The 24,786-nt window shown below is 38.4% G+C and overlaps 1 protein-coding gene across 14 annotated transcripts in view; it reads right to left on the reverse strand.

Moving 5' to 3' along the window:
• Positions 1-24,786, reverse strand: part of PTK2 (protein tyrosine kinase 2) — a 193,944-nt gene that overhangs the window by 35,759 nt on the left and 133,399 nt on the right. For 5 of the 14 annotated variants that reach the window (XM_039548588.1, XM_039548587.1, XM_039548589.1 and 2 more), the window contains 8 exons: positions 21,726-21,756; positions 19,245-19,297; positions 10,679-10,762; positions 9,511-9,528; positions 5,785-5,841; positions 4,405-4,425; positions 3,261-3,358; positions 479-563 (listed from right to left, as the gene is read on the reverse strand). In XM_039548588.1, the coding sequence (XP_039404522.1) occupies positions 479-563; positions 3,261-3,358; positions 4,405-4,425; positions 5,785-5,841; positions 9,511-9,528; positions 10,679-10,762; positions 19,245-19,297; positions 21,726-21,756 (447 nt within the window). The remainder of the gene's footprint in view (positions 1-478; positions 564-3,260; positions 3,359-4,404; positions 4,426-5,784; positions 5,842-9,510; positions 9,529-10,678; positions 10,763-19,244; positions 19,298-21,725; positions 21,757-24,786) is intronic. The other 9 variants (XM_010404706.4, XM_039548583.1, XM_010404707.4 and 6 more) reach the window with 5 other exon arrangements.

The raw sequence follows: 24,786 nt of genomic DNA on the forward strand, positions 1-24,786 counted from the left end.
GGGGAATGCAACATTTGTGGGCAATTATTTAGAAAAATGGTCTATTCTAGCACAGATTTTAATTCTGAATTTTCAAAGCAGATCTCTCTTAGACACAACATTTCTAGCAAAGACAACTACCTGACCTTCCAAAGCAATAAAGTGGAGAAACTGCTGTGTCTTTTAATTCATTGAGGAAAAAAGAAGGAAATAGAGGATCAGATCTCATGTTCCAAAACTGGTTCTAAAGCCCTACAGGAGTCAGACATCACCACTCAATTCGGAAAATTAAAGAACCCACATCCAATCATATACATGGGTAGTAATGCAAGGATGTAAAGCAGTCCCCTGGCACATATTGTAGGAGGGGAGAGCATCAGGCGTAATAAATATCAGTAAAATATTTACATCAGTGTAAGAAGTTTCTGGCACAGGTGGCCCCAGTCTTTGCAAGGAGTAGTTACAAAAGTGATCCCAAAAGAAGTCGTTTAATACTCACAGGCTTCTTGTAAGAATTTTTCTCTAACACTGTCTGAAGTGCAGTTTTTACATGTTTTGATTGCAACAGCCATAGCTGGATTTTCCTGAAAGACATTATTGAGAAATAGCTGAAATACAACCCATCAAACAAAATTCTTCATCCTTCAAAATTCTGGCAAAACTGCTTTGGAAAAAATTACTATTAAATAAAATACCTTTACTTGAGAAATAACATGTTGAAAGCTTCAGTGCTAAAATACCATTATAATCAAGACACCTTGCATACAATATTTACATCTAATGTGTCTTGGAAATATTTAATATGTTTTAAACCATGTTAAATTGTGGAAAAATTATGACAAAAGATGGTAAGTTTAACTGAATAGTACTGTAAACTTTTTAGCATCATTGAGGACGGTAAAATCTTAACAGTATTTAGCAAAAACAGAGGAAAAAAGGAGATAATGGCTAAAACCCACACTTGGCTTATACAAGCAAGAAACCCAGAAAGCCAAATGAAGGACTTTCTGTGGCACTCTCAGAGGAAAGACTGGCTGTAACTGTGAACTCAAACTACAAAGGAAAGTAAACCAAAGATTTTTACATTATTATCTTCACAATCAGTTAGATCAAGGCTTTAAAACCAAGTTGAACAGAACAACATGTATTTAAAATCAAATGGACTTTCCCATCTTATTTCTCACCCTCCGCATACTGAAAAATGAGAAGTTCTTGATGGGTTGAGAGCAGCTGAAGTGTTTTAAAACCAAGCTTCTGCAATAGGTATGGGCTTGTTCAATACCCTCATCCAATTTTTAAGGCCAGTAGAAGATGAAGATTCAGAGTTATGTTCTATGCCTGCTCATGCTTGCTCTGTTTTAAATCTATTTACAGACAAACATTACCAGAATTAGAATAGTATTTATATTTTGCAGGCTACATGTCTTATTTTCAAAGTTGCTCACAAAAGAGATCTTCAAGTTGACTTTGCAGGAAAACATGGATTAAATCCTTTTCTCACACATCAAATGCCCATAAACTAACTTAAAAAACTGACGGCAAATCATTATTTTACTCCCTTGTGAAACCAGGATTGAACAATCAGCCTGGGGATGAGACCTCTGGATGCCTGCCAGACCCATCCCTATCCTGGTGTTACACATCAAATTTTTGAAATATCCTTTAACCAAAAAGAGCAAAAGGAAGAATCTCAGTGTCTGCAACCAGCAAAGACATTTTGCAGAATAAACGTTGGAAAAGGCCTGATACTGGGGTTTTGTTACTTTTGGTTTTGGATAAAGACACAAACCAGTGAGGATGTATCAGACTGGCCACGCTTTCTGTATTGAGCAGCAAATGGTACTTTAAATAACACTTTGGGATTAATTCCAGAGTTAATCAGCCTTTAAAGACAATCTTACTGCTTACAGCTGACCAATAGGATCCTGTATCTATACACCCATTTCCCATTCAGTACCCTACACTTACAGCCTGGCTCTGATCCTTCAGGAATACCTGGGAGAAAGCAGCATGCCAGGAGAGGTGGATGCTGCACAGTCACTAGAATCAGGACTTTACAAGTGCAATGAACAGGGATAATTGGAATTTTTGAGATTCAGCTTTGAGCTAGCAGAACAAGAGGCATGGAATACCCCCTATACCTTTGCACTCAAGCTGAACATATACATGGAAGCACTACCATGTTACTGGAACTAATCTTACATTGATTGTAAGATTTCTTCCCAGAGTGTAAGTTACACTCTGTGACCAGAACATTAAAATTTAATGACATCACTGTTCTGTTTCACCTTCACATATTCCAGTGCCTTAAATGTAGTAAACTTTTATTAATAAAAGAAATCAACAGGCTGTTCTTTAAAAATGTCAGCACAGGATGCCTGTTACAGTGGGGATACCACCGTAACAGATGCCTGAGTAAAATCTGTTTTCCAATTCACAAAAAATAATAGAGACAGCCAACATTTTCAAAGCAACAGTCCCTAAGAAAAGGGTCTTTAATTAGTTTTACAGTGCTCTATATTTATCCACCATGGCCCAAGTGAGTGAAACTTTACTCCTTGGTACTCCTGTTAACTTGGACAGAATTAAATTAAAAATAAGAATCTCTCTCAATGCGAAGTATATTAGATGTGCTTTCTAAGTAAGGGTATCAGACCAGACTTCAAACTTGTCTGAAACAGAACATTTACCCTTATTTACTTAAATATTGCCTTGAAGACTTATTTAACCCACCAAGCCCAGGACTCTAACCAGCTGTTTCTGAAGTTAGAATTAGATTATTGTCTACAAGAATTCCTATATAATGTATCAAAAACTCCAGCAATTTCTTCTAACATGAAATAAATCTTCATTTTACAATCACGTATTTGTTTTATTGTAAGCCTTGAAATTTGTTGAAATTAACTATTTTTTGCAGCTTTCTCTTACCATTTTACACAAACTTTTTTGATCTATTTAAACTGAAATCTTAGTCTTTCTAGAAAAACTCATAAGCACCATCCTAAATTACACAAGTCCTGCCAACCTCCCTGGTTTGACTGAGGTGATTCTTGTGCGCTGGGATTTTGCTGGATCAGTGTCCAACTATTTTGTATTTTATTTCAGTAAAACATAGGAACTTTATTAGGCTTTGTTGTGAGAGAGATGGTGAGATTATTGCTGGAGCAATTTTTTATTCATTCTGGAAGATTCAGACCAAGACCTCTAAGGAATACACTTTTTTTTTTTTTTTAACCTAGAAAAGTTTTATTGCTTATTTTCATTTGAGAAGTGAGGCTTACCGGGCTCATGTAAACTCCTTGGTGCACATCTCCAAACTGTCCTTCCCCAATGCAGCGCCCCAGCTCAATCCTCTCCCTTTGAATTTCATAATCTCTGGCTACAAGAATGTAACAGACTCGAAATATTAAGTTTTTGCTGAAGGGCAAGGAAATAATCCACAAGACACAAAACTCAAAGTAAGTCACTCAAATGTCTCACATATGAATAACTAAGATTAACATTTGCTGCACACCAACCTATAGAGATGCTGCACACACACAGTGGAGACCTCTCAAACCTCTTAGAAGTTTGAACCAAAGCTACGGGAAAGGAACTGTGAAATCAACATTGTTAAATTAACTATGCACTTATTTCAGTGCAATTAACGTAATTAAATCCTTTTTAATTACAGCTGGTGAAAGACAAAGCACACGAACAGTTCAGGGCAACACCAAAGACACAGCCTCAGCACACATCCCTTTGGCTGTTTAAGAGAACTCCACCATGTGGTATTTTAGATTTTGGAACCATCAAAAGAGCCCAGAGAACTTTTAAAGAGGTAACTGCAAGAAAAAAAATACAGGAACAAGAGCATGGCAAATAAGAATAAAATGAAAGACTGAAATTTTGAGTGCACTACACCTCTGCCAGTGTGCAACTGAAGTGGAATTGAGATGTTTGGTGGCCTTATGCAATTTTGTTAATGTCATGGTTTAACAGGCTGAGAATATTACTGATAAAAATGGCTCAGTACTTCAGCAAAACATTTAATCAATTGCAATTGAATGATTTCATTTGCAATTAAATTTCTAGCAGACATGAAAAAATATTTCAGGAATAGCAGAAAAGCATGCACAGTATATGTTTTCATCTCCACTTGTATCATTCAGATAAAAAAATATAACCAACCAGCTTAGCACTTCATAACCTTGACTTTGACATCATTAACACTACAGAAGTAATGTTATCTAGAGCTGGCTAACAAGGTGATGCCTTTTTCATCTCTTTTTTTAATTACTGCATTTTCCTCTTTAAAATCCCAAAGCTAACTGGTTTAACTATAAATAAATAATGTTTATTAAATGAAAGTGAATAGTAAGCTTAAAAATTCCACATCATTCCAAACTGCAAGCATACAGGGATGGGTAAAGGGTCTCCTGTTACCTTCATCTATTCCATAGCTTTCTGCAGTGCAATTAAGAGAAAAATCAAATGCTTACTTAGACAGAGCTTCTTAAAATCAAAACAGGACAAACATTATTAACATTAAAAAAAGAAAAGAAGAAATATACTGATGCAATTTTAAGTTTACATTAGCAAAAGTCAGAGGTCTGTTCTTGTGATCTTTACTGACTCAGTCCTTTGGGGGCTGAACACTTGAGTCCCCTTCAATCCAGCAAAGCATTTAATGAAATTTCCCTCCACAGCCCATCTCATGGGTTTTGCATTGAAGCCATATTCAAGTGTTCAGCACATCCAGGGCTGGGCCCACAAGTAATTACTTCCATGAGAATTTAAATAAAAAGATTGGGGGGGGGGAATAAATTACATAAAGTGAATCTGTTAACCAAAATAAAGGATGTAATTTATCACAGTATGTTTTGATCCTGAAATGATGCTAATAGAATCATATAGTAACTTAGCTGCAAGACAGTAAAAATGCTGTGTTTATTTCTGGAAAACATATATTCTTGCTTTTCAAATACTGATGTTCAAATATATATATGTTTTTCAAAACATATATTCTTGCTTTTCAAAGATTTTCCACAGTAGTGGAAACGATGCTGTGAACACTGAAGTGATCATGAAACATTCTGCCCCATGGTGAGCTCAGAAATCCATGTAAGTTCATGGTCCCTCAGCAGAACGTGCCCCCAGCTCAGCACCATCCCCCTCTCACACTGACCAAACCCAATGTTTTGGCAGGATTCTGCATCAATGGATTGTCTGCTTCCAGAGAAATCCTTGGTTGCCCAAATGCAACTGGAATTTCCCAGATGCAGCTTTTAAAATCAGAATATTGGACTTTCACGTTAAATGAACTGGCCTTGACAGTTTAGGATTGTATCACAATTCAGACAGGCTGTAACACAAAATCCTTGTGGTGGCTACAGCACCACTGCTTTTACTTCAAAGATGAAGACTCAGCAGAACTTTGAATTTTTGTTTTTGTTCCCCAAGTCTTTCATCTTTAACAAAATTGCATGTGGTACAGTTGAGTTTTCCTCTCTCATGGAATTGGAGAGTGCCATGTCTGTCACAGAGCAAGGTGAGATACAGCCAAACAGCAATGCACAGAGCTTGCCACATTGTTTGCTCTTATCACAGAGATCTTATCCAATCTTTAAGTGTTATGTTCAGCATCACAATCAAAAAAAATCCACATTTTGTGATAAAAAAAGAATTTCACTGTGAAATCACAGATAGCAGGAAACCAGAACATTTTGTTTGCACATTTATTAAATAAGGCTGAAATATTTCAGTCCCTGCTAAACCAAGGAAGCTTTTGGATAGGAAAGTTCCCAAGTTAACCACAGCACTTACTTGAGGGCATTGTGTAAGTGTCTTCTTCATCTATAATCTCTGCATAGTCATCAGTCTCTGCAAAGGAGGAATTGAAGAGTTTTGGGAAAAGCAGATGAAAACAATTCTCCAGAACAACATCTCCAATTTATCAAGGCTGATATGTCCCAACCCCCAAGTTCAGCATTGCTGGGTCACATTTAACACAGCATGACTAAAACTTGCTCATGCATAATTCATGGTATGATAATGATCTCAGCGCCAATTTTATTACATCACATAGATACACTCAACAAAGAAGAAAAGGGAGATTCATTTGTATTCAAAAAAGTTCAAGTTTTGCAATTGGGACCCATCTAAACTGTTGACTTAGAATCTTTCTAACAGCGAATTCCATTGCAGTAAGAAGAAAAAATTATTAATGAGTTAAATTGCTTTACCTTCAATAAAGTGTGAATAACAGTTTGCTATTTTTTACATCAAACAGGCAGAAGACACCAATGATGTTCCAGGGCAGCATCCCCTTACTGTCAGTGTGGCCAGGTGAGTTATTTACCCCAGAGTCTTCTAGAGCACAAAGACCTTTTAAAGCCACACTCTCACAACCATTTGTCTTGCAATTTTACTTGTTTAGTGGAGATTCACCACTAGTTTTGCTGTCAAGAATCAAGATTTCATGGACAGGTTTTGGAAACAACTTCCCTAAATTATCAGAAAAATGACAGTGCACTTCTTCCTCTGTTTAAAACTTGCAACTTTTACATCATCTGTTCTCAAAATGGTTTAAATGGTGTCAAGTCACATCAGAAGGTTCTTGCCCTAAAGAACTTCCAGTGTGTGTGCAGGTCATTTCCTAAAGGTCAGATCAATTCCTCCAGGGGTTTTAAAGCCAGTCCTCAACAGTGGGTTCAATTTTACTTCAAGGCTGTCAAATTCTACTCACCAACTTCAAATGCAAAGAGAAGTTCTCAAAACTGAGTAATTTCAACCCTAGTTTTCGTGGTTGGTTTCAGGTGATCACACACTGGAAAGCCTCTGGAAGCCATTATTTCCTCCCCCTTTTCCCCCATCTGCCCTGGAGCATATGGATACATCCCTACAGCTCCCTGGCATCGTTTCTAGAGCCATGGCTTGGACTGGGACAAAGTTACAGTGAGTGGGAAAAAGGATGGGATGGTCCCTCAGCTCAAGCCAACCCTGACACCAGAGCAAGGCTCATCAACACTACACACACAGATAAGCAAGAGGCTCAGTTTTCAGGCAAACTGAATATTCAGTGATCAGGAAACTACAGGCTGCCTATAACCTTTGAAGTTCAACACACTTCAGGGAGTTAGTGCAATTTTATGATCCTAGTTTTTTACTACTTAAATAAAATTAAAGCTGGTTTTTCTTTTGAACTCCTGTAGGAATATGCCAGGTGTTGTAAAAGCAGAACTGGGAAATTTCATGTTAGTTAAATTTTTGCTCAGCAATTTCTATTTGGGACATAGCAAAACACAAGTCACCTAATAAAAATGCAGTAAATTATAAAGACAGTGCACAATTCCGAACAGGCAGCACGCTCCAGAGGCACTTATCTCTTTCTTGGTATTATATTTTCTTCCCTATATTATAAACTAATGTTTTTTGTAAAAATAAGCTTTAAAAAAAAATCCCCAACATGATGGGGATAAATCACTCTACTTCCTTCTAATATTGTGATAGGATTTTGTTGAGAGTATCAGAAAGTTCTTTATCTATGTTGAAAAATGGGCTGGATGAAAGCTATTTTAAGCATACTTAAGAAAAATTTTCAAAGTTTGGAAACCAGAACTGGTGCCACTTAAAAAAACCCGCACGCTTGTCACAGTAGGTTACAGAACAGTGCTTTCAGAATGTGATCAATGGCAGGGCTTGTTCATCTCTCTGTTTCAAATTAATGAGTTAATTCATACTAAAAGCATTCTCAGAACAGCACAGAGCACTTTACATGGTTTTGATACATTGCCCAAAGCCATCATGAAACCAGAAGTGTCTTCATAATCAAGCCAAATAAATTAAATGTACACAATTCACTACACAAATATTTCTTGTTCCACATTTAGCACTCTGGAGAGGAATATATAAAAAATTAATTCATTTATATATCTGGCATTGTGTCTGGGAATTAGAGGAAAATTCAGTCAAGGCATCCACGCTGATAGACTCAAAGTGTTCTGAATTAAAGAGAACTGACCTCCCTCACAGAGGGGCTTGAGCCCAGGATTAATCATAGACTGAGACTCTAACCAGTTCTCCTAAATCCAGAACTGTGTCTGCTTAGAGATAACTCCAGAACCTACATGGAGCCTAAAGCAAAACTGAGCTGGGCAAGGCTCTCCAGGCTGCTCCACAAAGGAGGATGTGTTACAGCACTCCCAACAGCTGAAAACTCCCAACGAAGCAGCAATTCCAGATGTCCTTGGCAAGTCTAGAAAAACTCAGATTTAACAACAGGGCTCATCATTGCTGTCCTCCTGGATTTTTAAACCCAGCACCATCACTTGTTATGATTCTTGGAGATGGCAAAATGAACAGTTGCTTTCAGGAAAAGGTACTGGTGGTCACACACATGAATGAGCCAATTTGAGCTTTACTAAGTCTGAATGCATTTATTGAACTGTGGGGAGAAACATCCTAGGCTATTAAACCCATAATAGCTAATCCATGACCGTAACCACACTTTTGAACTTCCCTTTTTTATCATTTTTCCTATTTATGGAAGCTTGTAATTTATAAAAGAAGGTAAGTTCCAATAAAAAGCTATGTAGGGGTAGTATCTGAAATAAAATTTTTAAATTTATGACACAAAAAATGTCCTTTTGATGTTTAAGAAAAGAAAGGAAACTGTGTGGTTTAATATTTAGTTTATATCTGAAGGAAAGGAGATGAAAAGTTAATATACCCCCTTCATATTTTACTGAAAGGAAGGTCACAAGACGTGATCTCTATTTCCTCTTATCGCCCTCTTTTGCATATTGCTTTTATGCCCTTTTAGTGCCTCCTACTTAGAAGAATAAAGATACATATGCTATCAGTAGCAGCAGTTTGATTCTTTCCCAACATCAGATGGAATCCTTTAGAAAAATAGCTAAAAATCTCTTTTATAAAAACAAAACCCAACTTGATTTCAGAGGAAAAAAGACTTACGAAGCCTGCAGCAGTCAAATATTCTGTAGTAAGTTTCAAAGTTTTTTTAACCCCAAACATTAAAATCTGTCTTTAAAATAATTAGTTTGAATAGCTGAAACCTGGTTCATATTCATGTATTCTATCTGCATTAATCTATCTTGTACAGATTCTTTTAATGCAAGGAGCACTTTGATGCCTTTAAAGCATTACTCAGTAGACTCATTTCTCAGGTGTTACATCCACTGATCTCACCAACTGACCAAATTAATGATGATATAACCATTTCAATCAAACTGGACACTCTTGCAAACCTCTAAACCTTTGCATCATGCCACAAGTCTCATTGCAAACACATGCACCACCACATCCTTGTGTGTTTGAAATAGAATTTTTCCTTTTCCAATTCCAGCTTAGCAGAAAGCATTAGTTGCACAGCCTGTAAAGTACAGTATTTATCATCTAATACCCAAAGCAGACCACTTTTTAACATTAAAAGCTGTATAAAATGTATTACTGAAAAGTGCATTAAGTGGTATATGGAGATAAGAGTTGCATATTGCACGTTAGTAACACACAGACTAGAAAACATATTACCGTCCCCACTAATTTCATCTGCAGATCCAGGTGGCATGCAAGGAGAGAGAAAAAAGAGGGGGAGAGAGAGGGGACAGAGAAGGGGAGGGGAAAATACACTATTAAATTCATGAGTAATCCAAAAGTATTCAGACTGTAGTTATCTTATATACCTGACTCAAGAGAAACCAGAAAAGTAGCAGAATTTAAGACTTCTCACCTAAAACCCAAGGGACAGAGATACACTCTAAGAAGCTTTTATGATGAAACAGAGTTAATGACTCTCAAACACAAAGGTACCCAAAAATTAAATTTGGAACTGGAACTAGTTATTTTAATGCATTGCTAAGAAAAGTCAATTTCTAGGTTTATTCAATACTTTAAAGCAGTTCTCCTACAGCCGTATGAGTTGGCTGAACTTGACTCTGCACATAGACTGAGGACTTTGGATAAGCAGAGTTGGTGTTGACCCTCCCAGAAGAAATGCACTCCTGAGACATCACCAAGACATGAGTAAGAAATGGAACCACCTAAGTTTTAATGACATAGAGCATTGTGCAGTTGTACAAGGCTGAAATTTAAACTATGGGAAAGGGAGCAAATCTACAAGATTTCAAACAAACACTGGATTCCACATGTACTGCAGCAGCCCTACTGCACACCAAACTCCACAGCACAAGCTAAGGCAAGTATTTTAGACAGATTTTATAGATAATAGGAAGTTCTTCTTACCCCTAATAAAGCCAAACTGGTCCAGACCAGGGTTGGACCAGTACGCAGCCAAAAGCATCACTGTATTCTGTGTTTAGTTCAAAGTGATCTCAGCTGATGCTTATTGTTGCTATTCTGTTTCATCCATAAGCATGCTGTATCAGGGGTCCAAGAATGAAGTCAAAATATATTAACAAAAAAAAAGACAGCAGACAAGGGCTGCCTAACTAAACAAAGAAAATAATTTATTATATTTGTCATTGTAGCATATGATGCTCGAAAACAAGTTCCCCATAAAAACGGGGACCAGCAAGCTGGTGATGCTGCACACAAATCCAATCCAACAGGAGGAAAACATAAGGAAATTATTCTTGGAACTCTGTTTACCGGAGGCTAAAGTAGTTTACAAACAGTAACTGAGTTAGTATATCCAGCTTTTGGGTTAATAAGGCAGCCTAGACAAAGAGCAGAGCAGTACCCTTGGGCGGCGACTCATGGGCACAGAAGACGAAAGGCAGAAAGCGTCTAGCTTTCTTTACTTTATGCTGACAGTGATTGACTCCTTTACAAAGAGGCAAGAAAAGGAAAGAGAAAAAAAAAAACAGAAACAAATTATTTGGAAATAAAAGAGAAGAGACTGAAGAGAACATCTACAACGAACGAACATAAAGGTTTACATTACAATTCTGTATACCCAAATGAAAATACGAAGGTTGCTGAAACTCTAAAGCATTTTTGGTATTTTCCTTCAAATTCCTTTCTACAGTAATTCATATTTCAGTTTTTAAAAGTGAGACTAGAACCCATTAAAAAGTCAGCTTTTGTCAACTATGAAGACCATTCATCAACAACACAAAGAATATTGTCTACCCCAGAAATGCAACCTGCTTTTCCAAGGTTCCCATCTAAATTCTGTCAGATGGTGTTACAGCTATATTCCAGTTCAAGTGGCAGCCACCAGACTTAAACATGTATGTATTGACTATCTGAACCCTTAAAACAACACAAAGGAAGTATTTCACATAGCAGGGTTACACAGAACAAGAAAAAACATGGTTTCTCTATCTCCTGAAATACAGCACTGACAGATTTTATGATCTCAAATCTGCCACTGGTGTCTTATTTCCAGTGCAGACCTGCCTTGCCAATGGATATTCTAGCTCTGCAAGGATCTCTGGGTGAACACCCCACAGCACTGTCCTCACTGCCCCCTTTCCCAGTCACCCCACTGCATTTTTTAGCAAAGTGCTTATCAGGAACGCTTATCAGGACGAGGGAAATAGCGGAGTAGGAAAAAATACAAAGAAGCCACAACTGATTCCATGAGGTGAGAAAGGACACAAGATAACACTCAGCACCTCAGGATACCTGCTCCTTTTATTTCTCTTGTTACCTGTTTGCTCCTCTCTGCTTCCCCCTTTTTCCTCTCTCTAAGGAAATGTGAGAAGTGGTTTAAAAAGCCAATTAAATAAAAAACCTGTATCCTGCTGCTGGTAGCTCTTCACAGCCAAAACTCAAGAGTGAGGTCCAGCCACTTGGAGTTACACAGGCTGGGGGTTCAGGTGTTAAAAGAGAAGCCCAGTACCACAGCAGCAGCTACTGGGACAGTGAACCAGTCAGTGGCGGGAAGAGCGCAGGAAAGGTAGAAAAGGAGCATTACATTTTAATAAAAAAAAACTTCAACAACCAACAAAAACATCATAAAAACTGCTGGGTGATGGAGCAAACAGGATTCATTAATCTAGTGGGAAAATGCTCATATCAGAAAGAAAGACAGAACATTAATCAGATTCAGTGTTAAAAACTGAAAGAGGTGCAAGGAGAGGGCAAAATGCTTGACTCAGTGTATCAGTACTTCCATTTGTCTTGGTTTAAGACAATTTAAGGGGGAACAGTCTCAGTTCTCCCCCTTGATACTCCCAAAGGGACTTCTCTTCCTAACATCACGACAATTTTCAGCACTGTCATTCTAGCACAAGCCTCAAGTAACACTCAAAAAAAGCTTCCGATATACTACGAAAGAAAAGGAAAAAATACTGCACCTAGTTTAAGTAACTACTGAAAAGGTGTTGACATGAGAATGAGGGAACCCAACACTCTGTACTGAAACAGAAGAACAGGTATAGAGTCACTGCAAGCCATCTAAAAGGAAAGAGATGTTTCAACTCCTGACCTGCCTGCTCAGGCTACAGAGCTAATTTAAGCCTGAAGTGCTGAAATGCTGCTCACCCTCACACTGATAGGTGGCTGGCAGAAGCTGCTGAAACCTGACTAACCTATTTCAAATGAAGGGAACACTGCAAAGGCAAAGGTGTTTTTAATTCCTCATGTGCATGCCCTGATGCCCTGTGATGTGATGGTCTTACTCTTCCCTTGCCTTTCAAACTCTGCCTTTATGATTTACTGTCTGAAGTTTGTTCAACTATTTTGTCACACTGAATGGAAGATGCTTTAAATGAAGATGTCTTAAACTTACCACATCTGCAAGTCTAGCTACAGAAGAAAGTTGATTTGAATGAGTTGATTTTAAATTTTTAAAAACAGAAGCTCCATCACTTTCCCAGAAGTCTAGAAAATACCTTAATGAAATGAATACTACTAAGAAGGATTTCCACCATTCCTCACCAGCTTCCAGCTGGGACATCACTGGTGCTCAAGAATGCTGCTGAAAACTGCACAGGACTTCTTTACTTATTTAGTTCTTCTACTCAGTATTCACTAAAATTATTGTGTTAAAAAAAAAAAAAGGCAAAAATAAGGCAAAAATCACTTGCTATGCAGTAACTATGTTAGAAAGAAAGAAACCAGGCTTTTACTGCCCTTTGTTTACAGGACAGTTACTACTGGAGCTCCTTGTATGAGCTGATAGCAAATACTGGAAGGCTGAACCTGATAATATCCCATTCTACTTTGGTTGTACATTCTTAAACCAGTCTAAGGAAAAACTCTGGAAAAAAAACCTGCAGAAAGAATAAATCTATTAATTTTTGAGCTTTTGAACTAAAATGAGCACTATGGGGTTGTCACATCAAATATGTTTCTACACAAACAACAAACCCCCAAACCTGCATGGAACATTTCTCCAGCCATACTACACTGCCACTCTTTGCAAAGCAGAAGTGTCTGCTCAAATGCAATGAGAGGCTCACAAATGAGGAGCACAGGAGAGTAAGAACTCCTTAACCAGCACCACAGGCTGATGGAATCAATGCAGGAACTTCCTGTACACCGATATGGAAGAAATCTCTTTGGAATGTTACCACAATTCATTCTGGTCTTTTTAAGCATGAAAAGAAGCCTTTTAGTCAGAATAAAATAGAAAAAAGTAACAGCACCAGTCTATTCAACTGTCATGGGAATTTGAAATACTGCAATTTATTAGCATTAAGGGCATTTTCAACTGTATTATCATATTAATCAGTGAAATAGCTGGGTGAGTTAAGAAGCAACTCCCTCCTCCATGAACCTGGAGACTAATGACTTGCTCAAGGTTTGTAAAATTAATCTGCAGTAAACCTTAAGCTTGAATGTCTCCCAGTGCTGGGACCATATGGCAGAGCTACAGCTCTAACAAAGTCTTTATATTCCTCAAATTACTTAATAACTACTTAATTTGAATTTGTAACTATGTAATTTATGGCAAGACTCTCAGTCTTTCTTTTCAGAAGTGAGCTGTGGAGTACAACACAGCTGAGCTGTGACACAGTCCTAGGTGTTCAAGATACATTTTTTCATCTAAAAATTTACTTACACTTCTCAGCTTTTAGAGTGTCTTGAGAAAACGGACATTAAAAAACTGCCAATTTTTCAACCTCAAGCAAAGGACACTTTTTTTCCACACCAACTAACTCAAAAGGAACTAAGTAATAGAAGTCCTACACAAGAAACTCTTTTAGACCTGGGCACAGGGCAGACCTTCATCTGGAGCACAGGAATCACGACACAGAGCTTGCACTGTGCTCTGCAAGCAGAAGTGATTCAATAAAATTCTATTTGTCTTTCCACCCTGCTCACAGCTTTGCTGCTGATCAGCCTCACCCTGGGACAGACAGGTCCTTTCACATGCCAACATCTCCTTCATTCAGAGCACTTTGAAGTGGTGTAACACTGACATCAGATGAACAGATTTTTTTTTTTTTCCCTCTCCTGTTTGTTGTGTTTTCACATTTGGCTTCTGCTTTACAGGAAACCTCCTGAAAATCTCTTTTACTCGCAAACTATACCACAGAGGTTTTTTTCTGCATGATAAAATCTCACTTAAATCAGGCTTACCTCCTTCAAAACAGGGGTTTTTTTCCATTCAAACTGAAATTTCAGCTGAATGGCATTACTAAACTGGCAGCTCCTTCAAACAGGATCTGCTCCTAAGCAGCACCTTAGAGAAGAACTCTCACTTCACTGCCATGATCAGGAGTTAATCACAGTGTGTAATTTAAGTGCAACAATATAATGTTACCAATTTGTGATTTTAAAGCAGAACCTGGACATTTGATGAGAAGCCCCTCTTTCAGGATATTAAAATCCTTCAGCTCCTATACAGAAACTTGTTCCAAGAGATCAAATTTCTCCTTCATGGGGCATGTTACTGAATATATCTTAACCATAGGATAGAGAGGCAATGGCACAACTAGAATTGTTAGAAACTCCTACCATCATTTCATGATGCACTTAGAGCTATGCCCCTTTGAGTTTAAAATGTTGCTTATGTTAGTCCCAGCAGCTGCACCAGCTGGGCAACAGAATAACAACCCAGTTTCTCTTTAATACACCTAGTTCCCTCTTCAAGGTATGTGTCCTGGGGTTTGCTACTCAGGTGCCTTGAACACTTTGCTTTATCAGCTGAAACAGGGACCATATTTTCAGAGACCTTTTAATTTCCTTCACCAAATAAGCCCATACTAAAGTTGTAAAATCAGCACCTGCTTTAACCAGGACTAACCCTGTGGCACATCCTAAAAGCCCCTTCAGACACATTCCTTGTGCTGGCTACTGAGCTGATCTCTCCCTTCCTGCCACCTTCCCACTCACAGCTCCCGCCCCACAAAAACATCATTTTATAACAGTACCTGAATATCCAAATGCCAGGAGGGGCTGCTTAGAATCACAGGAGCCTTTAGGCTGAAATAGACCCTTAAGATCATTGAGTCCAACCATCAACCCAGCACTGCTACGAACCTACCAAGACTTGTTCAATACTCTGCTTGTTCAGTGCTCACTGAAACACACGGGCCTGAAATGTCATATTCTGTGGCACTGCATGGAAAGTAGCATTTGAGCTAGGATTAAAAAAATTCATTAATTCTCTAGGGCAAAGGAGGCACAGCGATTAGCCAAGGGATGCAAAAGCATATTTATTCTTCCTAGTCATATTTACATAAGCACAGAAGGGGCAGAAGAAACCAAAGAACTGTGTCAGAAGGAATTTATGTAAAAAGAGAGAAAGCAGCTACTGCTGTACTGATTTCATTTTATGAAGAACTTTTTGTAATATATAATTGACCGGGTAAGTTATTATTTTTGGAAATATGTGTATCTGGAAATATAAGATCACCTTACCAAGGTTAATGTTTGCTATTTAAAAACAAACTGCTGGCCAAAGTAAGTTCCTTTAGACTAGAGCAGAGCATTTTAATAAGGTGTCTCCAAGCCAAACAGTGGAAATACAGTCAATAAAATTACAGTTAACTGGTGTGCTGCTTTTTACACATTTGATATACTATTTGCACAGAGCAAATCGTTTAGCCTTACCATTTCCTGAGTGTACACTCATGGGTCAGTACAAAGAACTCTTTTTTAATGTTAAGACAGATGCAGAGGGAGAAGGAGGTAAAAGCTGCAATTACTTATTAGCTAAAAACATGCATTGTTTCTGGTGAATCACAGCAGCTTCAGCCAAAACATCAGATGACTACCAAAAAAATCTAAAATCCAACTAATTTAATTTAGCTTATTTGTAGTTACTTATAATGTTATACCCACACAAATATGCTTTTAAAAAGAGGGGAAATCTGGCAGGCATCTCAGATGCACACAGTGTCCACCGCAGGAACAGAGAATTTGAGGAAGCAAGGTAGACAACATCAGAAGAAACAGAAGCAGCAGAAGGTGTGTGGTGAAACCTGGTTCGGTGACACACAGATTCCCAGATCCAGAAATTTGCTGCTTTGGATTCCTGAAACCAACTTCATCCTTCACTAGTTTGAAAAGGCCTTTATTTAGAGGAGGGAAAAAAAAAAATCAAGAGGATTTACAAACCTTCTATCATTGTGTGCTTTGGAATATTGGAGCACTTGGAAAAGCCCAAGTTTTTACTTCGCTAGACAAGAAATATTCCAAGGTATGTTAATAAATATTACAAAAAGACAAGGTGTCTAACAGGTTCCTTTTTAAACCTGCAAAGCTTCAGACAAATACCTGAACTTTCAGACCAACAAATCATGTTTTACACTGGGTTTGGATATTGCTGGTTTCCCCAAACTGTGGCGAGGAACTCACTGTAAAACTTCCCTTTCGAACTAAGTGTGTTAATACTATAAATATACCTGACTTCTTAATTTTTTTGCTGAATCTTTATTTTAGATTTTTGCTATTTATCTTCAGCATCAGGAGAGGTCTAAACAAAGGGGAGTGATGTCAGTGAAATCAAACAGCAGAATTAATTTACGATTTAAACCATCGAAGGCATGGAGCAGTTAACAGATGTCAGAGAGTTACAAAAGCTCATCTTATCTGAAACCTTTGGCTCTGAGCCACTGCAATGTCACCAGAGAAAAGCTCCTGTTTTGCACCCCACGGCAGCACCCCCACGGCTGGCTCTGCCCTGGCTGCTGTCAGGCTCTGCTGACCTGGGACTGGGCTGAGCTGAGCACCGTGCACAGCTGGTGCCTCCCTTCATCCACACTGATGGATCAGTTCCATCTGACAACAGGAGTGACACTTCTCCACATCTACATCAAGTATTACTTCATTTATAGCAAACTGGTTCCTCTGGGGATTCAAGAGATTCTTAGAGAAAGCAGCTCCTGAGAATAACCCCTGTCATGTGAGTTAATCTCAGCAATCTGCCTCTGGTTTAAATTTAATACAATGACATACTCCATGTATTTCAAATAAATTTGAGGGGAAAAAACCCAACAACAAAAAAGGTATTTATGTTCTTTGTCATTATATTACAAAAAGAACAAACCCTTGAGATTGAATATTAAATGCACTGGTTTGAACCATTCCAGCATTATTAGTGTTTCCAGTGGTTTGTAACATGGTATAAAAACAAGCATCAAGCACAGTAATTTTATTGTGGAAAGATATAAAACATTTCTACAACACAAGAATTAATACCTAATTGGTTCCGATTTTGATATTGGCAAGAATGAGAATGATATTTTCTGGTTTAATTTTACTGCACTGCTAACAGGAGCCAGCTTTGCAGCTCAGTGTCCCTGACATTCACCTGACCAACCAGCTCACCTCCAGCACTGCAACTTCTGCTTCTTCTGTGGTGCTACAGCAAAGCTCTCATTTCCCCCTCGTCCACCTTCATGTGATGCCCTGAATGCCAGAGCTGGGGTATTCTAACTGATTTCCCTATACTAATTTCAAAATTCTGCTTTGAAAGAGAAGTGTTTGTGCTCTGAAATGCCAGAGAACATCAGCAGAAGATACCTAAATTTGTAAAGTCAGAGTGACAACAAGAAACGATTGTGAAGTCAGCATTTATTACTGGTTTTATTATTAGAAGTATTATCAGCATTCTCAGAAAAACTGAAGGAGTGAAAATTTGAGGCTGCAGACAGTATGGTGTTTTCATCCTGAAGATCAGCCTTTTTGAGGGTGAGTGGAATAATTAAAAGCACAGTGTTAATCACTTCAGAAATTTCCACATTTTTAACAGCTAAAATGAGCCACATATATAAGAATCAAAAGAGAACATGCTGCCCATGCTTTATTCTTATCTACCTGATTTACCATACTTGCTTGACAGGCACTGAAGGAAGAAGAGCTGCTATTTGACTCCAAGAGGCCACAGTAACTGGTGAAGCTCTATGACCCCACTACAGCTTTATCCTCATTTTAACTCCAGACCTTCTCACCTATTTTCTTGCCATGTCTGTTTACTTGAGCTTCCTATGCCAAGGAGTCAATCTGAAACACCTTTTAAAAGTGGGTAAGGGTGGGAAAGGGAATCTGAGAAGCAGGAAATTAGTCAAATGTCTACATGTCTTTCCTCCTTATTGTATGAAATGTGTTGGGGCTTTGAGTGTTTGCCACTAAGTGCACATGTAAATGTTAAAGTGGGGCTGAAGCCTCCCTCTAAGTCAGGGGTGGGAAATCCACTGAGTCACAGTATTGGTTCCTCAAGTTTGTGGCCAAATACTAGAAACCTATAGGAATAGATCATAATATAGAAACATTTTTGCATTAAAGTCCCCTTATATACCCCTTGTATACCCATTTAGAAATACAGTTTCCTACTAAGACACTGAATCAATCCTTCAAAATTATTTAAGATTCTGTAACAGAAAAATGTTCTCCCTCAAGCATAAAAAAAACCCCACAGTAACTTAGAGAAATCTTAGAAGCCTATAAGGTACAGAAATAACACGTATTACCTCACATACCCATCCTTCAATTAACTTGTCATTTTCAATAGCAAAACTTAAATGCTTTTATCTAAACAGCTACAGAAAAACAGCTATTAAGTTTCTCCTTTCTGTAAAGCAACGATTAATATTTAATTGCATATTTTCCCTTTTCAAAGCTGCTCCTTCACAATTAGCACATACTCAGGTAATTTCACTTCTAGCCGACGACATTCTACTTCATCACAAAGTTAAGTGGAAATACTGACAAGCAGCCTGGCTTTGAAGTAACTGCACAGATGTGGCTGTTGCATAAAAGTTTCTCTTTAGAAACTGCTCTACGAAGGCAGCACAGCTCCAGTTTGGAGCAGTCAGTAGCCCTGGAGCAGCAGTGAGTGGAAAAGCTGCATGCACATCTGCCAGCTCCAGAACTGAACTCAGGTCCTGAGTTTGGATGAGCCTTACCTGACACAGAGACTGTGTGAGACCTCACTCCTTGCTTCTCATTGTTGGCCAGCCTGGAAAACAGAGGTTGGAAGCGCTGAATGCTGTACATTCTTCACAGGCACTAACACTGGGAATTCATCCCAACAGGCACCTACTGTAATTAGCAGGGCTGAGCCACCTCCCCCAGCCACAGGATGAGAGGGGGAGAGAAGGCAGAGAGGAATCTACCACTTCATCCCGTCTGGGGGAGCCAGAGCGGTTTTTAATTAGCATGGTTCACAGAAACAAAGTGAATTTGAAGGAAAACACAAAACCTAAACTGCACACTTTCAAGATGTGTGCAATCTGACTATGCTTCTACTTTCTGTGTGATCCGTGGGAAACAGAGTGTGAATTGAGTTTCTGTCTGTAAGATTACTTATCCTGGACTATTTTGAATTAATTTACATGTCAGCTAAATAAAGAAAACCAATTGCATTTACATGTAGCTATGTTTTAATGTTCACTATGTCATGTCTGTATTATATATTGTTCATTATGTGTAAATGTATTGCGCATTATGTATAAATGTTCATTATGTTATGTATATGTTATGTATATGTTATATGACACATAAATGTGCAAAAGGAAATTCTAATGAAGTCTCAATTTTTCATCACTTACATATATAACCAAAATTTTCAATGGTCAAGAGAGCACTGCACTTCATGCCTTCAGAAATCAGGAATTTCATCTGTCAAAGGCAAATCTTCCCAGATGCAAGATGCTGTTGGTTGGTAGTTTTGTGTATTTGATAAAAGCTCTGCTGCCAGACTCAGAGCACGTGTGGTGCTCTTCTTAAACAGACTCAAGTGCACAAATTTAGTTTTGGTAAACTGCTCAAAAATGAGAAGAAGCTTTTCCTTCAAACTTTATTTTACCCCAGAAATCCTTACAAATAAATAAGGGTTAAGCTTTATGTAATTAGAATGTTATTCTGTGTTTCTCACTTGTGCCTATTTAAGTAAATAGAAGTCTTCCTGCTTCTTGAGTGCACACTAAATTTACTGATTTTACTGCTTCCAGCCTCAACTTTTCTTCCCTGAATTTTAACTTCTCTCTTTCTACAGCATGAGAAAGCTGCCTAATAGTGAGGGCTGCAGCAGAACCTGTGTGTAATCACTAATTCAGGAACAAACTGTATTCCATGCTCCATCCAGTAGTTAAGAAAGTAATAAAAATAGTTCTGAACTTCTTCAGAAATAAAGGAAGAAATGAGGTGACTGGGTCAAAGCAGGCACAGCCCCTGTGTCCCAAAATAAAAACAAGGAGGTAAAACACCATCAACCACTAAATGTCACTGGGTCTTTCAGCAGTTACCTCGTGCTACTGGACAGGGGTGGCAGCACCTGATAAAGTTCCAGGAGGACACTGCTGACGTATGACTCTAAACTCAATTTGGATGTGGCCACTGAGAACAGTCAGATTACAAAAAAAGGGAAAAAAAATCCAAAAAGTGTCTTGCTTTAAAGACTGGAGTTTAGGAGGCCACAACAAGGAACTGCCCATGGAAAGGTGAGACAAACATGATAGCTTCCAGAGAGGATGGAGACCCAGCCACTGACACCAGGGGAGTAGACAATCACCAGGAAGGATTAAAGGCTTGCCTACATTAGAGACCAACAACTCCAACAACAGAAGGAATTGTCTGAATCAGAGCTAAATCAGAAATTTATTCTTATTTACCTTTAAGTCTGGGAAGAATAAAAATGCAGAGAGGTGTCTTAGCATAATTTTTAAGAATTATTAGATGCAGGTAACTCGTCTCAGCACACCTTTAATAAAGTATCACCATAAAACCAACCAGGGAAAAAAATGCATCTCTGTTTGCCTGACATAGGATTGGTGTTTTCTAGGCATCCACAATTTTATTGGAGAAGAATTTTTCTATATTTAAAATAATAATGAGGTATTTACTATGCAATATGAATATTTAATAACTGCTATTCTTTATTACACTGAACCTATATCCCAACTTCAACTGGCCCCATTATGGAAGTTTTATTAAAAGAAGGACACATGACAGATTTATGATAGCAGCAAAAAGAGTACTTTCTGTATTTCACATAAGCCAAAAAGGGGACAATTAGGAAAAAGATGAGCACAGACTGACTCACAGATTGAAACCACAATTCACAAACTGTTCAGCATCACTCCTATACACTAAATTTACTCATGGACTCAAAAGAAATAGCCTGAATCTCAGTCAAGTCTTCTCCAAAACATCCTGCTTTTGTTATTGTCAAATATGATGGATGCATTAAGCACTTTTTGTCTCAGATTTTCTTTCTGGTATCCCTGTAGTTTAACACTGCTGTGAGGCTTTTATGCCCTACCTGCTATTTGTCCTGGAATCCAAAAGCAACAATAAAAGTTAGACACATGCAGAAAGTTCTGAAAGCATCACTATTTTTCAAAACAATTTTTTTAATACATAAGAAAAGAAAGCACAGAACTTACTTTGGTATTGATGGTAAAGCTCTTTCACCTTCTGTGTAAACAAGAAGAAAACAGGATTAAAGCTTTTACAAGTTTTCAAATAACCTCTCTCAAAGTGACATATATATGTGCCTGAAACAGTAATCATCACAACCTCTCAGGGAAACGGAGGTGATTCAAAAGAATGCTCTATACATATATAAAGAGCAGCATATCAACAACTCCTTCTACCCACTGATACAGACCTTTAGGCAAACTCTCATCTGAGGAAACAACATACACAGAATATAAAAGCTCTTTTTTATTCTTAACAAATAACTCCAATAAATCACTTGCAGAAGGTGTGACACTATCTCATCTCTCTAGTAAGAAATGCTTTTCTTTTATCTCCAAGATGTCCTAAGTGCTAACATATAAATAAAACAATTGAATCCAACTTGGATTTCCAAGTAAGACAACTGAAATAAATCATTAAAGCACATATTATCATATTGATTTCACACTGGGTTGAGACTATAGAATAATAATGTTTTGTGCCAGGGAGTAAGTCAGCTTTTTGTACACTATATTCAAATCCTTGCCAGTCTTTCTTTGAAAATGGCAATGCGTATAAAAGCTTGGATGTACCTATTCAAGGGGTTTCTTTCCTATTGGATTTGATTAAACACTTGGTATTCCTGTGGGGAAGTTACTAATCCTTTAGCAAAACACCTTTTCACTATATTTGGAGTATGCAGAGAGGGAGAGAAGATGGGTAATTAAATCGTATTTCACTCTCTAAATCAATGTAGCTCTGATAAAGTGACCTGAGAGAATGGCCACACTTGCAGAAAATAGTGACATACACTGTTTGCACAAAATCATGTAAATTCTCACTTTTCTCACAAATTAAAATTTCCAGAAATTATAGATGTAAATGACAGTCTCAGCTTTGTGTATTAAGGGACTGAGCAGAGAAATGCTCGATACCCAAAAGCCACACTCAACGTGGCAAAATACACTGTTTTGGTACATTTTTTTGCTGTCTACAGGTAGAAAAGCACCATTTGGCTCAGCACCATCAGTCTGTTTTGATCTGTCTGATGGGGGATGTTGAAAGGGAAGTTGCAGAAAAGAAGGGAAAACAGAAGCTGCAATTTGGAAGATGTGGAGCAGCTCAGCAAAGTGACAAGAGCAAGCACCTGAAACTGGGGGGCAGAGCAAGGACAGTAAGATTATATAAGCAGGTGCGAGATAAAGGTACTGTGGTCTGTTAGCGTAAATGATACCTTTTGGGGAAGGAAACAAAAGGCAAAGATCCTACAAGGCAGTGTGGAGTGACAAATATGAGACCAATGGCGTGAAGGTGCAGCCTGGCAATGAAAGACTGGAGTGCAGGTACCCAAAAAAGAGAGACTGTAATGGGCACGAGAGGATTCAACCTGGAGGAAAACTGGACATCAAGTTTGAAGAAACAGGCACAAGAGGCCTGCCCACTGCTAGGCAGACCTCCCCAGGGCTGTGAAGAACACTCAAAAGAACCTTAAATTCTGTGTCACCTACAACTGGCAGTTATTAGTTGTGAAATCATCCTGTGTTCTGGTTTACACCAAGTTATGCTGCTACTGCTGGTTATTCCAACGCTGCTCCTACACTTGGCAACGGATTTAAGGCTTAGATGGTGCTGCTTAATCACACGTGTTACTGGTGGAACATTGAGTCTCCCTCTGTGTTAAAAGAACTTCATTAAATTGTAAATTTAACCTTATCATTCTGTATTTTTAAATCAAGGTAATGGATGCACAATTAATAAGCAGCTATTGAAAATAATTCTCCTTGCTCTTTAATATGTAGCTCTATTGCGTGTTAACTGTACAGTATTCAAACTGCATTCTAAAGATGGAATTTTAATTTCCCCTAGGGCTTTTTTTTGTGGAGTATCATATTTGGGGACTTCAGAAAGATCAGTGAATGATTTCATTACACTTGATAGGAATTATTTCATAATACTTGCAGGGCCACAATGCTTCATATGTTCAAAGTACTGAGCTCAGATCAGATCTGACTGTTCTTCCCTCCTCCAGCCTCCTAAGAAAGTGAGAAATACCACAGGTGGCAACTGCTAGTGTGTGCCCAAGTCAAATACTACCTATCAAAGAGGATCTAAAGGAGATAAAGAGAGAATCTGACTTTCCAGTGTGGTATTAAATTTCCTTAAGGAAGAGAATCTCATTCTGTTCCTGCAAGCCTTCATTCCACTTTTTGAACAGCTTCCTATCAGTGAAAAATGCAAAGCAAGGATTGTAATAAAACATAATAAATCATAACAAAACCAAATCTCGATTCCATTGTAAGAGCAAATCCTTTCTAGGCACTTTGTGAGATAGGGAGAATGTGAATAGAAGTGGTCTTACACAGTAAGTTGAGTAGTAGCATGATGCATTCAATGAGCTCAAAGAAGATGAAAAGCGAAAGAAAGGTGAAGGAATTGAAGGAAAAGTGAAGGAAGTGAAGGAAAGGTGACAAGCATTGAAGCAGTCTGGAAAACTGCGAGGAAAAAACAGGGATAGACAGAGAAAAGCAAAGACTGACCCAAGTTAAATGAGTTATTTGCTTCCAGTTCCATTGGGAAACCGAGCAGCACACATGGGGCCACCATATCCACAACCGTTCCACCTGATCATCTCCCTATTCACCATCCTCAGCTGAATTCCACCGGATATAACTGGCTTTGTGCTCATTACCATCAGAGCAACAGATCTGGACCTTTGTCCTCTGAGCTGATGGGGCTGACAGATCTGGACAAAGCAGGCTCAGCCCTGGGAAGAAGGAAGGAGCACCCAGAACTGCCTGGAAGCCACAACCTGGTGCCTGCAGAGGGACTGGCTACAGGGACAACACATCCCACTCGGCTGCTGGAGATGTGTGTCAAGTGCAGGGCTGTAAAAGGACAAAGGAAACTGAAAAAGCAGGCAGATGTTTGGAAAAAAAAAAAAACACAAAAAGGCATCCAGGAATCAAAAAAACCTCATGCACTATTAAGTAGTACCAGAGGTGCACAGAGGTTGTAGTAATGGGGTTGTCCAGAGAAGCTGTAGCTGCT

The sequence above is a fragment of the Corvus cornix genome, chromosome 2 (genome assembly GCF_000738735.6).
Source record: "Corvus cornix cornix isolate S_Up_H32 chromosome 2, ASM73873v5, whole genome shotgun sequence".
NCBI lineage: Eukaryota > Metazoa > Chordata > Aves > Passeriformes > Corvidae > Corvus > Corvus cornix.